Source organism: Dicentrarchus labrax, unplaced genomic scaffold (assembly GCF_905237075.1).
Source record: "Dicentrarchus labrax unplaced genomic scaffold, dlabrax2021, whole genome shotgun sequence".
Classification (NCBI taxonomy): domain Eukaryota; kingdom Metazoa; phylum Chordata; class Actinopteri; family Moronidae; genus Dicentrarchus; species Dicentrarchus labrax.
This window is the reverse complement of record NW_026136707.1, coordinates 11,986,256-12,008,042: the sequence shown is the minus strand read 5'-3', so window position 1 is coordinate 12,008,042 and position 21,787 is coordinate 11,986,256. Positions and strand designations below refer to the sequence as shown.

Below are 21,787 nucleotides of genomic sequence, written 5' to 3'. Positions count from 1 at the left end.
GTATTTCAGACGCTTGTATTCAATGAGCCAACCTCAGTCATGTCCACTGATGGACGTTTCTTTTTATCCCTCAACACCTGCATGTTTGATCAACCTAACTACTACTACTAACAATTTCACATTGTTCACAAGGTTTAGCTACTCTGTGTGTGTGTGTGTGTGTGTGTGTGTGTGTGTGTGTGTGTGTGTGTGTGTGTGTGTGTGTGTGTTGTGTGTGTGTGTGTGTGTGTGTGTATATTTGTCTGTTCATGTGTTTATTCATATGCAGTGTGTGTGGCAGTGCTTACTATCGCCATAACAGTCCTTAGAAAAAAAAAAGATTGAACTTGCGTTTTGGTCGAGTTCAGATATAGAAGTGGTTTTTTTTATATGTGTTTTACAGTTTATTATATTTTTATTTCCTTCTTTCTTCTTCTCTAATGGATTTTTGCCACAAAGAAACAAGAACAAACCCTGAATTATAATATTTCATAAAACAATTTTTCTGATATAATACATTTAAAAAGTCTAAAATATACTATAACAAGGGCATACAGGCAAGACAAAGACAGCAGTAATGCAGAGACAAGTGAACGTTTCAGACGCTGCTTTGCCTCCTAATCACCACTAGGTGATGATAGTCTGACTATGAATGAGTGAATAAATGAATGAATGAATGAGGGAAGAAAGAAAGAAATAATTGAAGATATTAGTAAAGCTTTTTATGGATACATGAGGTGTTTCACATACTTTATCAAATGAATATACAAAAGAATAGTATTATAATATAACATAGTATAATAGAATGAATAGTATTTGTGTTTTAATCTTTAGGAATACATATTTTGCAGCTGAACAATGATAATATTAATCCACATGGTAACGATTGTACCTCTTCTGGTGACCAGTGAATCATTCAAGCACGCTTCATCTCTGTTTCACCCCCCTTATTACTGTTTAAAAGGGCGATACACACTACAAGATTTTGACAAGATTAAGCACTGGCAGAAATTTAGCAATCAAAGATTGAAGGTCCTCCGTGATGGTCGGGACTTCAAACCTGATTAGTTTAGAAAATCTACCTGAAATATTGTAGTGTACTTCATCCATCATCCAAGCGTCATTACTGGCTCCTTATACAACCATTATCCCTGTAGGTGGCTTCATTTAGTCACATTTCATATCAAATAATGACGACCTCTCACAGCCCCTGGCTCTCACTGCATCTGTCTGTTATTGCATTGTCTCCTGTGCCAGCCCTGATGAGCCACACTACCAGAGGCACTCTAATTAAACATATGCAAGCAGCATAATCAGCATTAAGCCTGAACATAGTAACATTTAAAATGCTGCTCAGGTTTTGGTTTCGATGTCGTTAAAAGCATCAAAATGAACACAGGACCTTTGATTTTAATAGATTTGCTCAAATACTTCAGATGTTGATTGGGCTCAAGCTGAATGTATCATCAAGCTGTGTTTTATATTTTTACTTTAAATTAATTGAAGCGACATGGCATGGCATTTAAGAATTGATCGTGTCGTCCGGGCAGCTTGATTTCTATTCTTTGAACATCTTGTGAAATTTTTGTTAATATACATGTGACCGTAGTGACACAGTATCTACATGATAATGCAATAACTGTTCAAAAGTGAATCATCCACAGTATTCAAGTTCATTTCCAGGACAAATTCATAAATGCATCTTACTGTAGAATTCATTTACATCCTACACAAATCCCCCTGTGATCCTCGCAATATTGGCTCTACTGTTTACCTACCTTCATGTTATAGTAAGGATCTCCTCTGAACTGTGAGTATGGTAAACCTGTGGTAAAACCAGAAATATTCATGATATGTAAGAAACACAAACCTGCTATGGCTTTGTCTGTAGCACAGAAATCAAATGTGTGAGGTATGAAAAGTACATTTTTAAAACATATTTCTTTTTCCACATCAGTTCTTAAGTGTTTTGTCCTGTAATGTGTTTTTTTGGGAGCAAGCCCTGCTCTCTTCCAGTATTATCTGAGCATGTTCTGTGTGTATTGTATCCACGGTAACGGGATAATATGCTGCGGTTGTGTTGAACAGTTTCTACCTGCCCAAGAGGTTCTCCGACTGCAACGTGGAGGAGTACCATAACTTTCTAAACAGCGGTGGAGGGGCCTGTCTGTTCAACAAACCTCTGAAGGTTAGTCACACTATACACATGTACACACTGTATATATACATGTGTCTCCTTAGTAGTTTTAATGTTAATTCTGCCCCTTCCCCCCCTCAGCTGTTGGACCCTCCGGTGTGTGGAAATGGCTTCGTGGAGCCAGGGGAGGAGTGTGACTGTGGCAGCCCAGCGGTAAGTTTCAGCACTGTAGATGAGACTGGATGGATGCTAACATGGAGATGCACTATCCCAAAGGGGTAACTTGATAATCATCCAGGGTCAAATTGATGAGCTAATTACCCTACAACAAAACTGCCTGCTGTGTCAGACGTTGTCTAATAAGAGGTAATTTTAAAGTCATGAAATCAACACAGTGTTACCAGTTATTGCATGATCATAGAGTTTGTCCAGAGAGACCTCTGTTTAAATAGATTATACTCTCTGATGAGTTACATAACAGACAGAAACAACTTGCATCAAATCAAAAGACAACGGTTTCTGTTTCTGTTTTTTGTTTAGGAGTGTGCCAAGGAGGGGGAGGCCTGCTGTGACAAGTGCACCCTCACCCAAGGCTCCAAGTGTAGCAACGGTCTCTGCTGCAACAGCTGCCAGGTACCTTTCATCCTCTGCTGGAGTGTTGTCTCGGGTAAAACATAGGTACACGCTTCTCATGGCACCAGGCTGAAGGAGAAGTCCACATTTTTTGGTCCTCAAGTGACCAGTTCCACTTGGATTGACTTTGATTTTACACTAGTTTTAGCTACTCTAGCTACACCGAGCATACCAAAACAAAAATGAGCTCTTAACAATCCTTAACAGCCTTTTAACACTCTCAAAATGAACGAAAAAAGTAATGTTGAGTTGTGGATGGGTGCACAGATGTGTCATAGAAGGAGTCTGTTTGATCTCTATTTTATTCTGCTACAGATGGAGTTCATGGGAGTTGTGTGCAGAGATGCTGTGAATGACTGTGACATCCCGGAAAACTGCACAGGAAACTCCAGCCAGGTGAGACTGAGCTTCCCCCACTGGAGAAAACTTCAACTTTATATAATATTATATACACAGTACAGGGTTACCACTCTTTTTAAGAAATAATTTTCCAGGAGTTCACTGTTTGCTCACAAACAGTAGTCAGCCATAGATAGTCATTTTTTCCACTTTCTGAATTGACTTCATTTTTCCTCTAACCGTAACATTCATTTGGCCACAGCACAGGCTAAAATTTTCCAGGACAATGTAGATTATTTCCAGGTTATTTGGTCATTTTAATCAATTGCAGGTGTTTCCATGACTGGAAACTAGTCTCCAATTTTCCAGGTTTTCCAGCAACTCTGACAGTTTCTCTGAGGTGTTCTTTTTTTTTTTACAGTGTCCACCAAATGTCCACAAGATGGATGGCTACACTTGTGAAAAAGACCAGGTGATTATTACTTTCTTCTAAGAAAGAAAATACTTTGCCTCTGGACAGGTGACATTTTTTGACACTCTATTTCTCTCCACAGGGTCGCTGTTTTAATGGAAGGTGCAAAACCAAAGACAGACAGTGCAAATACATTTGGGGAGAGAGTAAGTGTAATATTCATATTTGCCAATCAATTTCGTAATGACAAATCTGTAATATCTATAAAAACACATTGAGGATTAAAAGGATTAAATATCTGTGGTAGAGATAAACTCTCCAACCTGGAGGTCTTAATGTTTATTGTGTTTTATTGTGTCTCCCTCAGAGGCAACAGCGGCCGACAAGTTCTGTTACGAGAAGTTAAACATCGAAGGGACAGAGAAAGGAAACTGTGGGAAGGACAAGGACACCTGGATCCAGTGTAACAAACAGTGAGCCAGTCCTTTTTGTGAACCGAAACCCTGTGCGGTCCTGCCAACATCTTATTTAGCTCCCCCTGATCGTTGGTTGCATCTTTGTATTTCAGGGATGTTCATTGTGGGTACCTGCTGTGCTCCAACATCTCACCTTCCCCGCGACTGGGAGAGCTGCAGGGAGGGCTGACCTCATTCTCAGTGGCCCGACACAGTGCTTCTCTTGACTGCAGGTACACATCATGGAGGAAAAAATGCTTCTTGAAATCCTCAAAGCCCAAACCAACAGCCTGTTGGTGATGTATATTTCACCTGAGGGCTAGTTTTGTTCACATATACGCTGTACTGTATTAACAGACAGTGGCCTCATGTATTTTATACCAACACATTTATGTGAATTCAACACACTCTCAGTGCTGTGTGAGTGACTCATGTTTGTTCATCAGCGGTGCTCATGTGCTGATCGATGGAGACACTGATCTGGGATACGTTGAGGATGGGACGGCCTGCGGGACAGACCGCATCTGTTTCAATCACAAATGTCTCCCCATCCAACAGTTCAACTTCAGCACCTGCCCCGGGACCACAGACAAGATCATCTGCTCTGGACACGGGGTACACACACACACACACACACACACACACACACACACTCAACCGAAGCTGTAATCGTGGTGAGAGATCAGGGTTATTTTAGCCTTCTGATGTATCGAACTGGTATCAGATGTCAGTGTTCCCACGTCTGTCCTCAACAATATTAAAGAGGTTACTCCGATTCACCTCCTTATAATAACTGTTATGTGTCACACAACATTTTTCAGGTAAGTTGTAAAATGTAATGAGTGTGAACAAAATTATCTTGAGCCACAATTGAATTTAAACTTACATTTAAACTGAAACCCTTATTTTCAAATTCCTTTATTTAGGTCCCAAACCTAGTCTCGAGTGTTGTGTAAATATAAGTCAGATATACTTTTTTTACTTTATTAATTAATATTAAGAGGCTCCAAATGGTTTTCAATGTTATTTAATTTAGTTCTAAGACAAATATGTCTGTCTAAAAAGAATGCATATCAAACATTCCTACAAGAGGTCCTGACCATAAGGTTGAGAAACCATAAGTCAAGTCAAGTCAAGTCAGCTTTATTGTCAATAATGTGTTCAATAAAGTACACAATGTAACGTCTAATTCACTTGACAGCGCTTGTTACTTATAATGTTACTAACGAACTGATATATATGTTGCACACTTTAAAACTAAACTCCCTAAAACCTCAACCTAGGTCTCTTGAATAATATATTGAGTAGTAGAATGTTATTTGTCAACACAAATTGTGGCACTTTTTATTTTACATTTGCAAATGTATCCGAAAACTGAGACCTCACCGTTACAGGACAGTGCCTAAATGATGCATTTTTCTTTCCTATGCTGTAGGTGTGCAGTAGTGAGCTGAAGTGTGTGTGTTACCTGGGCTGGGCAGGAGATGACTGTAACTCCACTTCTCCTCTCAGTTATCTTGTGGTGGGACCCACTGCCCCAGTTTCAGGTAGAGATGTTAATGCTGTCACTGTTTGTTGTCTTTTATACACACCTCTCTTCATCTCACACTTTCTGCACCTTTTCTCATCCTTCTCTGCTTTACATATCCCATACCTCTCAGCTCTTTCCACCCCACTTCATCTCTTTCAGTTCTTCTTTTAAAATCCCCCCCATTCACAAATGTTATGTTGTATATTTCAAGCTTTTTTTTTTCTTTGGCTTTTTTGTCAATTGTTTTGTTATTGCATTTCTCATCATTTTTTTGTGTTGAGTTCATGTCTGTTCATTAAAACCAGCTGCATTTGTATTCACTGAACCATGCATGTCATTCTTTTTGTTTGTCATTATTTTCACACTCATTCTTTGTCGACAGGCCGATGTCTTTGACGGAGTGACTTGAGGTCAGATTTGAGTTCCTTTTCATTGTATTTGTCCTGTCTTTGATGTCATTTCCTGATCCTTTTCCTCTCTCAACCCAACTTCAGCTCACCTCGGTCGGTTAATTCCGACTATTCCTCAGTTTAAAAACAGGCAGTTTTTAATGTCATCCTGAATGGGAACCTACTGCACATGTAAGTTCCCCTCAGAGTAGTGCTGAGGGGTGACAGCAGTTTGGTTGCTCTCAGTTTCGTCCCCCATGTTCTCCTTTTACACTTTTCCTGCTGAATGTATTGTGATTTTGTGTTCTGCTGCAGTGTTTTGTGGTTTGTGTATCCCCTTGTGTACACATGATTCAGGAAACAAGAGACACACATCCAATTAACACACATTTGGCTCCCCACTCTCCTCTCTTCTTCTGTCTCAGGTATCACCAGCACCAACATCATCATCGGGGCCATCATAGGCTCCATCCTCTTCCTCGCCCTCATACTGGCTGTTACAGCCTGGGGTTACAAGTAAGTATCCCTGCAGCCTGTATACATGATGTTTTATATCAGTGGTCGGGTCCCCCCACCAGGGTTCACTGGAAGAAATCAGAGGGGTTGTGAGATGATTAACAGCACAGGAAAGAAAAATCATATTTCTACTACATACATTTATTTTTTCAGTCTAATTTTTTTTATTCTTGCTAATTACACAATGCTTTTAGACTTTTTCTAAAAATCATTACAACAAAGCAAGAAAAAAATCTGTCTTTGGTTGAAATGGTTACAATATGCAACAAATGACGAGGTCGCCATAAGTTACTGCTTCGTTTTAAGGGATCACGAGTCTAGAAGGCTGGGAATCACTGCTTTATATTATGCAATACATTTGACTAAAGTGGCATTGTTGTTGGACTGAGGATGCTGATACTTCTCTTCACAGGAGCTACAGGCAGAGACGCTATGTTGAGTCTGAGGTTCACCGAAGATTCTGCCGGTTTGCTCCCTTTAACTCTATTTTCAATGTGTTGCATTTAAGTTGATTACGTAAGAAAGCTATGGTGTGTTTAAGCATGTTTCGATAGTTAGTGTTCTCTCGCTATACATATATATACATACATATATATATATATATATTTATGTATCATAAACAAACAAAAACACCCAATAATGTTTTTGGTTTTGTATTTTTGACCACAGCTTTTGTTCTAAGTATTAAGAATTTTAAAGTACACGTGTGTTATCAAAATGTACATAAGTGAAAGTATGCATTATGTGTGTTATACTATTACATATATTACGTGTTAGCAGTATTTTACTGTTGCAGTTCATTGAGAGTGAAGCTAATTTTAACCATTGTATATACTGTGGGACAATTTATAACAAATTTACATATTTTAAAGGTTGACCCTACAAAAAATGAAAAGTAACTAGTAACTGAAGCGGTACGGCAGTACTTTATTGCTCTCTGAAATGAAGTGGAGTAGAAAAGTTGCATAAAGTACCTCTCCCTACCTAGAGTACACAGTTATTCTGCTGTTGGCACTGCTGTTCAACAGTAGTGGGATATCTCAACAAAATGCAATGCAATTTAAATGCAATACAGCCACAAAATATGTTGCATGTTGAGAACTTACACCTACAACAACTGAACAACAAATAAAGTAAAATAAAGCACATTCCTAAAGTGAGAACGAAAATATTAATAATGTTCCTGTAATTACTGTTATTTCCTGTTTAAAATCATTCTTCTGTATTTCCAGGCCAGTGCCCCCAGGTGACTATGTAACAAAGCCTGGGGATGCAGATTCATTTTACAGTGACATGCCTCCGGGTGTCAGCACAAACTCCGGCTGCAGCTCCAAGAAGAGGTCAGCCTGCCTGTCGCACCTGCAGATTTGCACCCTGTCCTTCACTGCCTCCATCCCATCCATTTCTCAGAACATCTTACTGTTTGGCTTCAGGTGTGCCATCTCATCATCACTCATTCATTAGCTGGCAAATTGTATGTGTGTGTGTGTGTGATGCGTTCTCTAAATCACAGCTGCGTTCTTGTGGTTTCATATCATGCTTTCTTACCATCATGGCTTTCATTATGCGTCTTTCTGGTTATTTTTTTTGGAATCGAACATTTTGCCAATGGATAATTGAGCAGAAAATACCTCACAACTGCATTTGTCATATCATGTCACATTCAGCTGCCATGATATTGATATTGTTATGTTTCCATCTGCTGCAATGGCGTCTTCATATTCTCTTCTCATTTACGTCGGCCTATCCCTCGTCTCCACTAATGGAATAGGAGCAGAACAGCGTGTAGCAGCTTGGAAGGACAATATTGTACTGATCATATTCTGTCCGTGCCATATGTGTGTGTGTGTCTGTGTGTGTAGATCTAATGGCCTATCCCACTCATGGAGTGAGAGAATCCCAGATGCCAAACACATCTCTGACATCTGTGAAAATGGGCGACCGAGAAGCAACTCATGGCAAGGTAACACCCGAATCCCTCACTCATCATAAGAGGAAACACTTAGGTGCCTTAAATAAAGCCTGAATAATGTCTTGAAATGTGTTTGTTTACCCAAATAAATGCAGGAAAAAGGCAGCACGTGGTTAAAAAAAAGGGAACGAAATCACCTCGTGTCTTGATCATTATAGTGAATTTTATCTACAACCAATATAGATAAAAATGTTCCTGTATTTGTTTTAATGAAACAAACACATTGCAGCCATACTCATACATGTACGTATATCCACAGTTAATAATTTGCTTGTATATATTTGTATTTAACGAGTGCGTTTCTGTTCTGTTTCTCTCCAGGAAATCTGAGTGGTAATCGTAAGAAACTGAAAGGAAAGAAGTTCCGTGCTCGCTCTAACTCCACAGAGTAAGTTCCTTCTGGCAAGTCAGTCGTGTTGTGAGCTCAATGAACTTTGTACATGGCACATGCAGATAAAAAGAAGTTCTAGTGGAAAATAGACTTAAAGCTGGCATTATTCTTTATTTTTATATTGTTTATGTCAACAAATCTGATTTAAAAAGACCAAATCAAACAATATCTTAGTCTCTCACAAGGGTGTAACCATGGTAAAGACATTGTGGGGGTCCAAACGAGAGCCCTCTACACATTTTTGTGCATTTCCTGCAATTCTATGATATTTATGAAAATTTGCACATTTAGATTGTAGTTTCGAGGACTATATTTACATTTGAATTCACATTTAAAGCAATAGTCTGCGATTCCCCCGAGACAGTGGCTGCCTCTCCACTTCATTTTATTTTGGTTGCCTTCTGTTTACTGTTTACTGACTTTAAATACACCTACCAATTAGAGTTATACATTAGCCTGTAGTAGCAAATAGGATAGCTTCCAATGGAGAAAAAATACATAGTCGCTAGTGGCTTAAAAGAAATAAAGTCACTAAAAGAGTCTGAAAAGTCACCAAGCTGGCATTGATGAGGGGTAAAAAAAAAGAGGAGGAAATATTTAACATATTTCTACTGTCTATTGGGGGGGTATTTGCATGGTTACATCCTAGGTCTCTTAATGCTTACTAACTTTCATTCTTTTCATTGGTTACTGAATGATGTAAAACATGTATATACAAGTATATATCTACAGTATATACAGTATCTATATCTATGTATATATATGTGACAATAAGTATATGTAGTTTCATTCTTTAAAAAAAAAAACAGGCTACATAATCTCATAAAACAGCTCTAGTTTTTAGCAAATATTCCTCAAAAAGGAGCAAAGATTTCTTGGGAACTATTTTCACCTGTGGATTAATGCACATTTGATGCGGTAGAGACTATTGAGCATTGACGGGAAGAGACTTTGAAATAAACATAAATAGTCTCTGTGTTCATTGTAATGACTCAGTGGGTTATATCAGGCTTTTGCTTAAGTTGGATCAATTCATTGTTGGTTTTGGTCTTTTCATAAAATTTGTTGAATATAAGAAAATGAAAAATATCATTGTCCTTCTAAAAAATAACTAAACTCTGGAAGTATTATGCTTCCCCAAACTTCAGTATCAGGGGTGTAAAGAGTGTGTCGCAAGCTAGTCAAGTCACACAAAACGATGTTGTTGCTCTTGTCTGGCTTGTGGGGCCCCTAAATCTTTTTAAATTTGCTCACCGCTCATCTGAGAACAAAGAAAGTATTTGCATACATGCCTGTTGACTGTAAATGAACAATGAACAGTGTGCATCGGTTGCCGCCCAGCAAGGCGTGTTTTTTTGTGGGTTTGAAGGTCTTGGCATATGAAATAGTCTGCAGTGCACCTGTTCTCACCTGCAAGCATGAGACTGACTGAGCGGCGAGAAGCCAACTGCTTGGAATGATGTGACATGTAACCAATATGCAACTGAGCCTGTAACACACGACACAGTTGTTTGTGATTTTCATGGTGCCGTTTTCATCTGAAACCACACACAGGTCTGTCCGCCATCTTATCACCATTTTCTCAATTGCATCTTGGTGTTTGTTCAGGATATCTTTGCTCTGCTCTGCTTTCCTAAAATATTTCCTCTTCCTCTCTCCCTCCCTCCCTCCCCCCCACACTTGCTTATTTCTGGAGATTTTGTCTTTTTTCAATTTCTTTTCCTTCCTTCCTTTTCTCTCTTCTCCCTCCTCCTTGTGTTGTGTCCATCACCCCCACTCCCCCCCTCCCCCTCCCACAGGTATTTAACCCCTCGCTTCAAAGCAGAGTTTTATGATGTAACTAAGTGGGTAGAAGATGTGAATAGAAACACTGAAGGACCTTACCTTAGGTATTACCTCAGACCATGTCCTGTACCCCACACGCTTGTCTAAAAACCCCCTCACTTTTGGTTTGATTTGTGGCTTGGTCAAGGAAAGTAACAATTAGCTCTAATCTGGTCTTTTTCTGTGGACGTTTTAAATGTAATATCTCAGAGGAAGTGTTATCAACAGCTGGCATGTTGCGACCTAGAGTTCCTCAAAGGGGTTGCTGCTGAGTATTAAAAAATAGTTTTTCTGCTTTACATTGTAATATATCCTATTTTATGTTCTTCCTCCTTTTAGTTTGCGTGAAGACATTCCTTTCTTTTTGATCAGCTGCATTTTAATTTGCAGATGTTTCTTTTCAGCAATTATTCTGCTATGATGCAAAACAAATAATGGCTCTTATTGCCTGTGCTAGTGATACAATTATAATTATAATGTTCTTCCTAATTTCTCCTTATTCCCTCCTTTGCTTCTCCTCCGCAGTCTCTTGTTACCTCTGCATGTTGTGTGTTGTTCTGTCTGAGTGTCTTTGTGTCGGTCCTGCCTCGCTCTCAGTGACCTCACATGCATCAGTGTGATATCACTGCCGAGCCAAACATTTTGGGCGCTGCACTGAAATCATCACTGTGCTGCTGTGACAAACTGTAGGCCACCACTCCGATCGTGTCAAAGGTCTATAGATAATCACAAACACATTTCCCTTTATAACAAGTTAGCCCATGGGCTCTGTAGAGCGCTCTCTACGCACTGGCTGTTTCCTCACTTCTACAAGCTAAATGTCACCAAACATTCAATCAGCACTGTAATCTATAGACCTTCACTGTGTCCAGGAGCACATTCCTGCCCTTCCCCTGTTAATACACCTACTTAAGGCCAGAAACCGTCCAAAAGAGTGGAGAGGTGAGGAGGGTTACGTTGGGGAGCCCTGTTTCCAGAACTAAGACACATTTTTACATTTCGACTGATTGATTATTTCTAGCACTGAAATCCACAGAAAGCGCTCCTGATTAAATTGTCTGTATAAGAAAGTAGCAAAAAAAAAAGCTATACACAGGTACATTACGAGCCTGGGAACAAACCACTTTACAAGACTACTGCATTAATTACAGTGGTGAGCTAAACGTGGAAGTCACAATGTTATTGATCACCAGGTTCACCAACTTATTTTACCTTAAACATTTGCAAATTAGCACTAAAAACAAAGTACAGCTGAGGCTGATGGGAATTTCATTAGTTTTAAAGTTATTTGGTCTTAAACAAAAAATATTGGACAAATTGTAATTTCGATCTGACGGTGGCACTCGATAAATTAATGGTCCACCAAAGTTGTCACAATTCATCCTGAGGTAGACATTTATGTCTGTATCACATCATGGCAATCCATCCAATAATCATCTCACTCAACCACAAACATGAAGCTCATGTCGTTGTAAAAAGAAAAATTACAGTCAGTAGGAATCCTCCGGGCACCGTGAATGTGTGTATAAAATGTCATCTTAATATGTTAAGGTATTTCAAGTGGAGGACTACCTGACAAACAAATACAGCTAACAGGAATCCATTGTGAGCAAAAACACTTCTGGAACCAGTGGTCCACCCGCCTCCCCACTCTCTCCACTACTTTGACCATTCCAGGTGTTTCCGACCACCACACAGCAGTGGTGTAAACAAGCTTCTGTATATGGGGCGGGCTTTCTGTTTCACTGTACAGGACCTCCCCCTATGATTCTCTCAGTCTGTTGTTCTCACCCAGCTCCGGTCTGGTCTGCTGTCCCAGTCACCTCATCATACTCACTGCTCCCTGCATTCCTCATTTAAACATACACACACACACACACACACACACACACACTGATGCAACTTTTTAAGTATACACACTGGCTCAGCTAACAGCAGAAGTTTGCTTTTAGCAGCATTCACGTTTAAACAGTGGCTAAAGGTGCATTTCTTTGTGTGTCAGTGCCCGATGATGGAAACAGTAATTCTGTGGCAGGATGAAGCATGTGAGTTGCAGGAAACTATGACTATGCCCACACCGCCGCTGGGAACTGTGTACTGCTGTGTGCAGATACACATACTGTGTACAGAGGTTGCCCCTAAAAGCTGAGCTATGGTCACACTTGTTTTGGGACAGATTCAAGATCTGTCTGTTTCTGTACAAGCTTTTAAGATCAACCTCTCTGTGTAGGAAGGTGAAAACCGAATAATTAGAGCAGCTCAAGGAGGATGTTGCCCAAAGTCACAGATCTAACATTAGCTCAACTTCCTGAATTTCACCTCATTTATCCATCTGTGTCTTTGGCCAACTTATTCCTGAACCAACCAGAACTTAGGAGGCAATATTTTAATAATGTCACCTCCTCTTTTCCTCAGGACGCTATCCCCTGCCAAGTCTCCCACTTCCTCTACAGGATCTATTGCATCCAGCAGGAGATACCCGTACCCCATGCCCCCTCTTCCCGATGACCAGAGGAAAGCCAACAGGCAGAGTGCCAGGGCAAGTATCAATCAGGAACCCATTACATCATTTAAGTCACAGAAAAAACAGAACTCAAACATTTGTGACATGCTAAGTGTTTCTTTTTTTTGTTTTGGTAATGTTGTGCAATGTCCCGGATGCTGCATGGGTTGTCTTCCACTGTAAAACATGACATGAGATAAAATGAGCAACTGTCTGACCAATGCTTTTTTATTTTGTTCCCCACGCAACTCGTCTCTCAGGTTGGGCCATTATCGGGCTAATATTGTAGTCTAGAGTTCAGAAAGATAGTTAGATAAGTAGGTTAGTGCAATGTGACAGAACTATTAACACTGAAGGTCACTAAAACATAGCTAATGAGGATTATGATTTAAAGGATAAGGCTGTTTTTTTAGTATTATAAAATCATTAAGTCTAGCCTAATCTTTTAAGTACAAAGACGGAATCAAATCTATGTGAATAGGCAGTGAAGTGACAAATATTAAAATGTATTTTCTTTAATTTTGTCTTGCCCCATCCCTTTACCCTTCTTGTCTCCTCAGCTGTGGGAGACTTCAATATAACAGCCGTATTACCCACTCTGCAAAAGACCTTAAGGAACTACACTTTTCTCTCCTTTTCTATGAATGATAAACACAACAATGAAACAAATTTGACTCTAAGCAACTAAAGAGAAAAAGAGAGAGCCCCCCACTGGAGTCGGAATAGGCAAAGGTGTGTGTGAGTAAGTGTGTACAAGCATCTCCGAGGCTGTCTTGACAGACAGCGTCATTCAGTGGTTCTCTACAAGACAATGCGGAGTGCCGGCGGAGAAACCATCTCCACATCCACTCCAGACCAGCTGGAGCTCAGACTGAGCTGTTCCTGTCTGCTCAGGCCTCACCTAAGGGACTGGAAATCCCCCCTCCCCCCCACCTGTCCTAAAACCTCAAACCTCGACACATCCTCTTTAGCTCTGCTCTCATCATACTCCTCAAGTTCAACGCCACCACCCCCCACCCCGCCCAACAAGTTGTTTGGAGCTCCTTTCTAAAAGAGGAGCAGCGGAGCCAGGAGCAGGTCATCGTATCACACTGCATCGCTGGATTTGTTGGATCATTTTGACGCACGTGAATCACTGTAGACTCTCCAACACTGTATGCATGAGACAACCCCGTTTATCAGCAACCTCCTCCTACTGAAAAGACGAGAAGAACAGTTGTCCGATCTGAAAGGAAAGCATGCGAGGGGGCAGAGATTTTATACCTTCTGTAGGCTTAGACTCTTTCCCTCCACTATAGGTAACCCATATTGTATCACCAGTTATAGCCCATAACCCATGACAGGGCCCCAACCTGACCCCACCCTGCTCCTCCTCCCCTCGGTTTGTTTGTGCGTGTGTAAATATGTACAGTCAAATACACACAGAGTATGTTTTTTGCTTTTATTTTGAAAGAGAGCGACGTCTCTTCTCTCCTCTTCCTGTTGTGTTGTGTTGTAGACAGAAGCCGATTTCTGTAGATAAGTGTAGAGACCCCGCACTCGTTCTTCTGTCTGTTTCTATTCTATTTCGTCCTGTTTTTTTTCTTATTTTTTTCCTCCCTCTGGCTTTTTTCCTGTGTGACTGTGACCTATATAGCTTTCTCCATCCACAGCAGAATGTAAAAGTGTTTTTATATTATCTTGGCACTGGTTTCATCCATCTCTGGGAGAAATGCACAGACATCCAGTGATGACTGAGGAAGTATTGATAAGGATGTCGATTGCGGCGCATTACATATGTTGCTAAAGTGGCTGTCGATGAGTATTATTTAGGAACATTTAAATAGTTTTACGTGCCATTCCTGAGTGAAATGAACGGGATGTGTTTGGTGTAGTTATAGAGATGCCACTTTTCACTCTGTGGTTTTTTTGAAATTTCCCCATTGATAATATTAAGATGTATTGAGTTTGCCCTGATTCTACATTTGGATGTTTGAGACGAGATGAACATGAGAATAAGAAGTCGATAACGTGAGTGTGGTTGATGACCCGGGAGAGAATCTGGAAACTGTGATTGAAATGTGCATTTTGGATTTAGCTGTGATGATTGAGATATTTAGCCTTGTAAATGATTAATTATGCTGTACAGTGCTTGCTGTTTGAGCTTGTGAAGACCAACAGCATGACAGTTCTATATCAAATTAAGTTATTTCTCTGGTAGGCTATTTGTGAGACCATAACGGGAAACGAGCATGTCGCTGAAAGACCCCCCCCCCCCCATTGCCTATTTGCTGTTGTCTAAATTGGGTTTTTGAACCACAGACTACACCGTTTGTGAGCACCGTCAGGACAATTCATGACAGGAAGTCACAGGTTTTAAAGGGGTTGAGAATGGAGTTGACTGATGCCAGTGTAGCTATTTAAGGTGTATTTTTTTGGAAACTAATCCCATATCACTCCCCACAAAGCAAGTTCTTTGTACAGTTACAACTCATTGTTCTACCTTGTGTAGAAATTGTTGTCTTAAGGCGTCCTGTTTGTCATTTTACTGTTTTTGTTCCAGTGTGGGCACTCATTTGTAATTCATGTATGCATTAGGATTGTATAGGTAATATGATCTTCACAATATTGGACTAATATTGCTAGTATCTTTTTTATTAAGTACCTTTGTAATGTTCACTTTTTTCTCAGCATTATGTACAGCAACGATTCAAACAGTAATTAAGTGCATTATTGTAATTATGTGTGTTGATGAGTTTGAATGGAGACATGTTGAGTTTTTTGAAAACACATTTGTCCCGGGGCCAAAAGAAAGCGGTCGTTCCTCTGGCATGTGCTAATCTGTATCATAAAAGGTTCGGATACATAATGTTGTAAGTGAGATCTGTATGGGCTCCTAATTTGCCTTCTACCAGAGCTTTCTTCTTCGCCCTGGTCTTCTTCAAAAGTATTAGTAAGTGTCTAGTGGCCCAGTCATCTTCGTGGGCTACCCAAGGCTGTGGAGAGCGGTATCTCAGAGCTCAAGTAATATTTGTAACATCATGATACTGTGCAACAGCGAGACATTTGTCCCTGTGTCATGGACATTGCACTGTACGACATTCTGAGGAGACTCCGCTAAGGATGGGACCCTGCAAGCTGCAGTGATTTCTGTGATTGTACAGCTGTCAATTTTCCAAACATATCTGCTGTATCTGCCTGCGCACATGGTTGGACTGACAGATCCTAACAGGACGACTCTGGCAAAACGCCCCCACAGATGAGCTGTCTGTCTCTGTCTGGCCAGAGACTTGAATGTATTTGTGTACTGGAGCACACCAACCACCCAGTCTCAACCATGTGGTCCCATCCTGCCAGACACATCAGCACTCTGCTGCAGGAACCTTGAAAACCCCACATGTTCTATTTCAAGTCTAAATACTGCAGTTTCTGTCCTTTTTTCCCTTTTTTTTTTGCCTGTATGCTGTACAGACTGATGATGCAAAAATCAATCCCCATATTTTTTTTTCCTCTTAATCATTCAGTATTGTAATATATTTAATATAAAATAAAACTTTCATCAACACATCTGTCTATGCTAACATTTGTAATAACCTTTTACTCATACAGGAAAAGAAACACTACAAGATATACTGGAGAACTGACTCCATTTATTAATGGTTTTGTATTACAACAACACACATGAGATGCACTGATCCAACATATTAGGCGTGACCGATCCACAGTAAATGCAGTTTCTTTGTCAATGTCCTTATTACTTTCAGTGTTTCCATTATCAGTTACAGCAGGCAGCAGACTCCGTTTGAGGTGCCACAGTAATCCGTGGCCTTGTGTAACCTCACATAATGACTGCAGTGAGTTCTGCACAGTAAGATTTTAAATTTGGGTGTAAAAAAAAGAGCTCTGGATCAGTGCATCCGTATAACACACAATGGTAAAAATAAATACAATCTTGATTTTGTGAGCAATCAGACAAAACAGAAAAGAACTGGCTGGTACGAATGCACCTGGTACTGCTTAAGCATTTGCTTTACCAACATCTTTTCAAGGGTAAGCGTACAAATTTGTTCAAACTAGAGCCAATATTATCGTCCGGTATTGGCCTATTAGACATATCAGTATCACTGTTGTGTCATCCGATATGCACCGATATGAAAACCTCCTTTCCTGGTATATAATGCAGTACTTTGTAGTAGTTGTAGTTTTTATAGTACTGATGTTTAGCTACTTATTTTTATTCATGCTTTATTTTCTCAGTGTTCATTTCCAGAATTGGTTGACAGAGTAGCCTACATGTTCAATAATTTAACATGTTAAAAAATATTTAGCCCTAATATTCTCTAATAAAGTCATTTGTTTTAGAAAGCAGCCTTCTGAATACCTTTGAATAGTCCTATCGGTGCAAAATCGGTCTGTTTTCATTCCAGCTTAAAAATTCACTATATCAGCTGCTATATTGATAATCTGAATTTTTCCCCTCTAAAATCCATTTCTGCTTCGATTTTGAAAAGCTCAGACCAAACAGGCAAACAATTTGAAGCACAGTCCAACTCGTGAAGCCTCGTGACATTGGATGTTTTGGCTGTGGCGGTCAGTGAGACTTCCATTGACCGGTCTGCACTGAAACAGCATTCTGTTGTCACAGGTGTTTTCTCTGTAGGTCCCACTGGAATTTGTGACATGTTGTCCGTGTTCATCACATATGCTTCAGTGAGTGGAGCCTCAGTGCCTGCAGTCTATGCTGATGGGTGGCTTTACTTGTCATTTCTGCATCTTCATCAATTGATTCTCGGATGCAAGTTTTCAAATGTTCCATACCAAATCCATTGGCGGCAGAGACAGGAACCACGTGTCTGAAGGTCATATAGTTCTTCGGTATCATGTCATCAGGCAACAGATCGCAGAACTCTGCAGGGAGGAATGCATTTATTGTTGTCCTGTTAACATGTTACAGGCAACACAATTGATTGTGATTCTTTGCTTTTTGGTTGTCAGTCAATATGCATGTTTAATGCTGCACCATTTGTTTTATTGACTATGTCTGTTAGCCCTTTTATTATTGCAATTGGCTCCAATTTTTCCTGTCTTAATCTAAGATTGAATATAAGGCTAACTGCCCTCTGACTCCACCATTGCATCACTACAGCGAGCAGATATCTTCACATAGAAAAGCAGAATTCAGGTGCATTCAATGAAAAAATTTAGCGGTACAAATTAAATACACAAATTAGATAACATTTAGCACGTTAGCAAGGTTTTCTGTGTCTTATAAATTTAACTGACTGTGAAGATTTGAACAATAATGAGTAAAATAGTAAAAGAAATCTATCAAATTTACCATCTGGATTTTGTAGTTGCTCCGTCAGCTCTGCTAGTTTGTCCTCAGCGTCAGGCAGGTCCATCTTATTCACCACCAGTAAAGCAGGCTTCGATACAAGCTCCTCTTTGTACAACTCCAACTCCTTGAGAACGTGGTGAGAGAGGAAGAGAAGGAGGGGATGAAGAAGATGATGGAGAAGCTGTGCATGAGATGGACGGATCAGGAGTCGAGCCAAAAGGAAAAGAGTGTCTTTCGCATTATCAGTCTCACCTTGGTAAGAAGTTGAACAGCTTCAAAAGCCGACCTAAACGGTGTTTTACTTGCCAGCTGGAAACCGCAAACATCTACCTGCAGCCAGACAAAGCACAACCAAATTAAACTCCATCATCACCATCATCATCATCATTATCATCATCATCACAGGCAATCTACAGCTGGTTATTCTGGCCACATTTAAACATAATAAGATGTCAGCTTATGTACTTTCTGTCACTTTGACTACTCACCACAAACAGCAGCTGCTTGGTCCTCTCCACATGTTTTAGGAACTTATGGCCCATGCCTTTGTTCATGTGAGCTCCCTCAATCAGGCCGGGGAGATCAGCAACAGAAATCTACCAAAAATAAATGATACAAACACTACTGAGTGAGGGGAAACAAGATTAAAAGGAACTAATTTGATGAGCAGTTAAAGAACACACATACATACCTACCACATACATATACATTCCCATACCTGCTTATGATCGCTATACATCAGTTTTCCAATCTCCGGCTTCAAAGTTGTGACTGTGAAATAACAAAAACAATAAAAAGATGACAGCATGTAGACCTGAAAATTATTAAACTGTAAAAACGCACAATTAAGAACATAAAAATACAGTTTGTACATGAGTGTAGTATTATGTACTCACAGGCGTAGTTGGCAATCTGAGGGGTGGCGTTAGACAAGGCTGTCAGAAGAGAGGACTTTCCTGCATTTGGGAACCTGATGGTGAATCAACACAAGAAAATCAAGATGCTTAGTAAAATATTTGAGTCTCAGCTAAATTGAACAAAAATGTTGACGTGTATTTCTGCTCTTACCCAACGAGGCCCAGGTCAGCGATGAGTTTGAGGTCCAGCCTTATGTGTTTGGCCTTGCCCTTCCTGGGTTCAAACCCAGAGTGGAAGGAGCCTCCGGGTCCTCCTTTTGCCACCATTAGACGATCACCGTCAGCATTCAGGTCACCTTGGGTAAAATTACGTTTTACTGAAACATCAATTGGCTATTCCCTCCCATTTGATTACTGATACTATACAATGTATGCTACAAATAATGTACTTAATCATAATCCTACAACGTCAATGTTCAGCTCATATTTCAATGAAACCTCCCTTTTGAGGTCGTATTGACACAAATACAGTGTGATACAAAGGAGATACAAATGTTTGACCAACAGCAAGTGCTGTGAAATGTTGGATACCAAGAAAGGTATGATACTACTATAATACTACATCTACTACAGCGTATTCTCAGGGATCCACTGCAGTAACTCCTTGTTCTTTATAAACTCAACTAAAAAGAAGATAAAATGCAGGATGGTTTAAAGTAAAGTAAGTCAGGCATCTATTAGAAAATGAAACTGCAACATTGCATCACTGACTGTGCTGACCATGCACTGTACAAAATAGAGGCGGTTTTACAAAAGTTAGACATACCAATTACTTTGCCATCATCAGTGGTGACTGTGATACCAACAGGAGCCAAGATCTCCTTGTCCTCCCCCCTCTCTCCTCTCAGAGCATGGACACTGTCAATGAATGAGATTAAAACACAATAAATACACAAAACAGCTCTCTCAGGATTAGAATCTATCTATTAACATCTATTATTTGACATGTCTGAAGATCTTTGACAACCATAAATCACATGATATCGATGATTGGTGAATGACATGCAACAGATATATTCTGACTGCACTTGAGGTTTTATTTTTATTTGTAAAAACAAACCTGCTGTTGGCTCCTGCTCCAGCTACAAAACGTTTGTGCGGGTACTTGTCCTTGATCCTCTTTAAGGTTATGTTCTTTGTAGCCACCACCCAAACATCTCCCCCGTTTCCCCCCCGTCCCCCAAGACGGGGTAAACCCATGCCCCCACTGCCTCCGCGGGCGTACAGACGGAGGTTATCCACAAAGTTTCCATACTGCAGGAGGCAGAAAGAGATATTACAGTGATGAGATTAAAAATACCACTCATAATAAACAGGTGCCTCACTGACCCAAACTGGTAACCTGAACTAAAAATGTTTGATTTATTGTAATTTTTATGATTTATTTTTGACTTGGAGTGACTTTGATTTCATTAATAATTTAGGTGTTCACTGTACTGACTTGTTAGTAAAAAGCTATCTGGTCATCTGACATTGATTTAATGCACTCCTCCTCACTTTGTCAAACTATAAATATGTTGTTTGACAAAACAATCCCAACTCAAGGTCCACTTATCTGCTTTTTCTACAGCTTACAATTGTATCATGGGATTGTTTTGGCAGACTGCTATTTCCAAGCTCAAACGTGCTTCATGCTTGAGCCAACATGGGACCTGAAATTGTTTTGGATTAACAATAACAGCTTCAGAGCCTTCATGTCAACAGATCCATCTCCATTAAGGTTGAACTTTGGATACAGCCAGTCAAGTAAGTGGACCTTGAGTTAACCACCATTTCCGAGGTCAATAATGAGTTAACATGCTTACATACAAATATATATATATATATATGTTGTCTTTTACACATATAATGTGACATAAAGCTGACAAATAAACGAGATCCCACAGACCAAATAAGCCAATGTTGATGGTTAGCAGCGGTAGCAGACAGCAGCCTGTCACACACACAGCTAGCCTAGCTAACAGTTAGCTTACCTGCCAATGTCAACATCACAATTGTGCGTAAATAAATTGCTTTCATGAGATTAAAATTGGTCTGCAACAGTGCTTACCTTCCGGAAGCAAATCCTACTGAGCTGCACCATCTTCAGTGGTGTTTATTACCACTCTTTGTGTTGTTTACTGAGCTAGCGACTAGCTTCCCATGTGTGTTTGTAGGAAGGACCGGAAGTGGTGGGTTCCTCTCAGCTCATTGGCTCATGAGACAAAGAGGCGGGACTCCGTAGTGGTGAGTGACAGCTGCTGGGACTCGCCACACATGATGCTGGTATGGATGAACTTTTATTTAATTAGTATATAAACAAACACGATACTAGTAAACCAATACATGAGGTTTTAGCTCCTGTAAATATACAAATAGTTCAAGAGTTTGATGTTGAATCCCAACATAAACTGCAGCTTCCCTTTTTGAAATATATTTATCAAAATAATATTTTGTTTATGGTGTTTATAAGTTGTGTATCTCATATCATCT

General features: G+C 40.0%; 2 protein-coding genes across 5 annotated transcripts in view; one reads left to right on the top strand and one right to left on the bottom strand.

The window, feature by feature from the left end:
- adam22 (ADAM metallopeptidase domain 22) overlaps nt 1–16,625 on the top strand; it is a 63,849-nt gene extending 47,224 nt beyond the window's left edge. Inside the window, exons 15-32 of one of the 3 annotated variants that reach the window (XM_051405304.1) lie at nt 2,068–2,167; nt 2,258–2,329; nt 2,657–2,749; nt 3,065–3,145; nt 3,510–3,560; nt 3,643–3,706; nt 3,868–3,973; nt 4,069–4,188; nt 4,402–4,570; nt 5,391–5,502; nt 6,301–6,391; nt 6,804–6,857; nt 7,624–7,824; nt 8,254–8,354; nt 8,685–8,751; nt 10,554–10,643; nt 12,994–13,117; nt 13,642–16,625. In XM_051405304.1, the coding sequence (XP_051261264.1) occupies nt 2,068–2,167; nt 2,258–2,329; nt 2,657–2,749; nt 3,065–3,145; nt 3,510–3,560; nt 3,643–3,706; nt 3,868–3,973; nt 4,069–4,188; nt 4,402–4,570; nt 5,391–5,502; nt 6,301–6,391; nt 6,804–6,857; nt 7,624–7,824; nt 8,254–8,354; nt 8,685–8,751; nt 10,554–10,643; nt 12,994–13,117; nt 13,642–13,662 (1,717 nt within the window). In that variant the 3' untranslated portion in view covers nt 13,663–16,625. The remainder of the gene's footprint in view (nt 1–2,067; nt 2,168–2,257; nt 2,330–2,656; nt 2,750–3,064; nt 3,146–3,509; nt 3,561–3,642; nt 3,707–3,867; nt 3,974–4,068; nt 4,189–4,401; nt 4,571–5,390; nt 5,503–6,300; nt 6,392–6,803; nt 6,858–7,623; nt 7,825–8,253; nt 8,355–8,684; nt 8,752–10,553; nt 10,644–12,993; nt 13,118–13,641) is intronic. The other 2 variants (XM_051405305.1, XM_051405306.1) reach the window with 2 other exon arrangements.
- A 65-nt stretch (nt 16,626–16,690) lies between these two features.
- On the bottom strand, nt 16,691–21,497 carry gtpbp10 (GTP-binding protein 10 (putative)). 2 transcript variants are annotated; one of them, XM_051405312.1, is made up of 10 exons: nt 21,366–21,496; nt 20,376–20,569; nt 20,082–20,173; nt 19,467–19,611; nt 19,295–19,368; nt 19,117–19,169; nt 18,887–18,994; nt 18,651–18,728; nt 18,399–18,522; nt 16,691–17,968 (listed from the first exon to the last, which is right to left on the bottom strand). In XM_051405312.1, the coding sequence occupies exons 1-10, from the start codon at nt 21,396–21,398 to the stop codon at nt 17,757–17,759; spliced, it is 1,113 nt and encodes a 370-aa protein (XP_051261272.1). In that variant the 5' UTR covers nt 21,399–21,496; the 3' UTR covers nt 16,691–17,756. The 2 variants fall into 2 exon arrangements, with proteins under 2 accessions (XP_051261272.1, XP_051261273.1); XM_051405313.1 differs by having other exon boundaries at nt 17,896–17,997; nt 21,366–21,497.
- Between the last annotated feature and the right edge of the window lie 290 nt (nt 21,498–21,787).

Bases quoted from the DNA above. Each gene is read 5' to 3' on its own strand.
- gtpbp10 (XM_051405312.1), bottom strand. From the start codon at position 21,398: ATGGTGCAGCTCAGTAGGATTTGCTTCCGGAAG. The intron at 19,612-20,081 runs GTATGTCTAACT...ATTTTACCCAAG, and splicing joins TGATGATGGCAAAGTAATTG to GTGACCTGAATGCTGACGGT. The intron at 19,170-19,294 runs GTGAGTACATAA...GTTATTTCACAG, and splicing joins TCAGATTGCCAACTACGCCT to TCACAACTTTGAAGCCGGAG.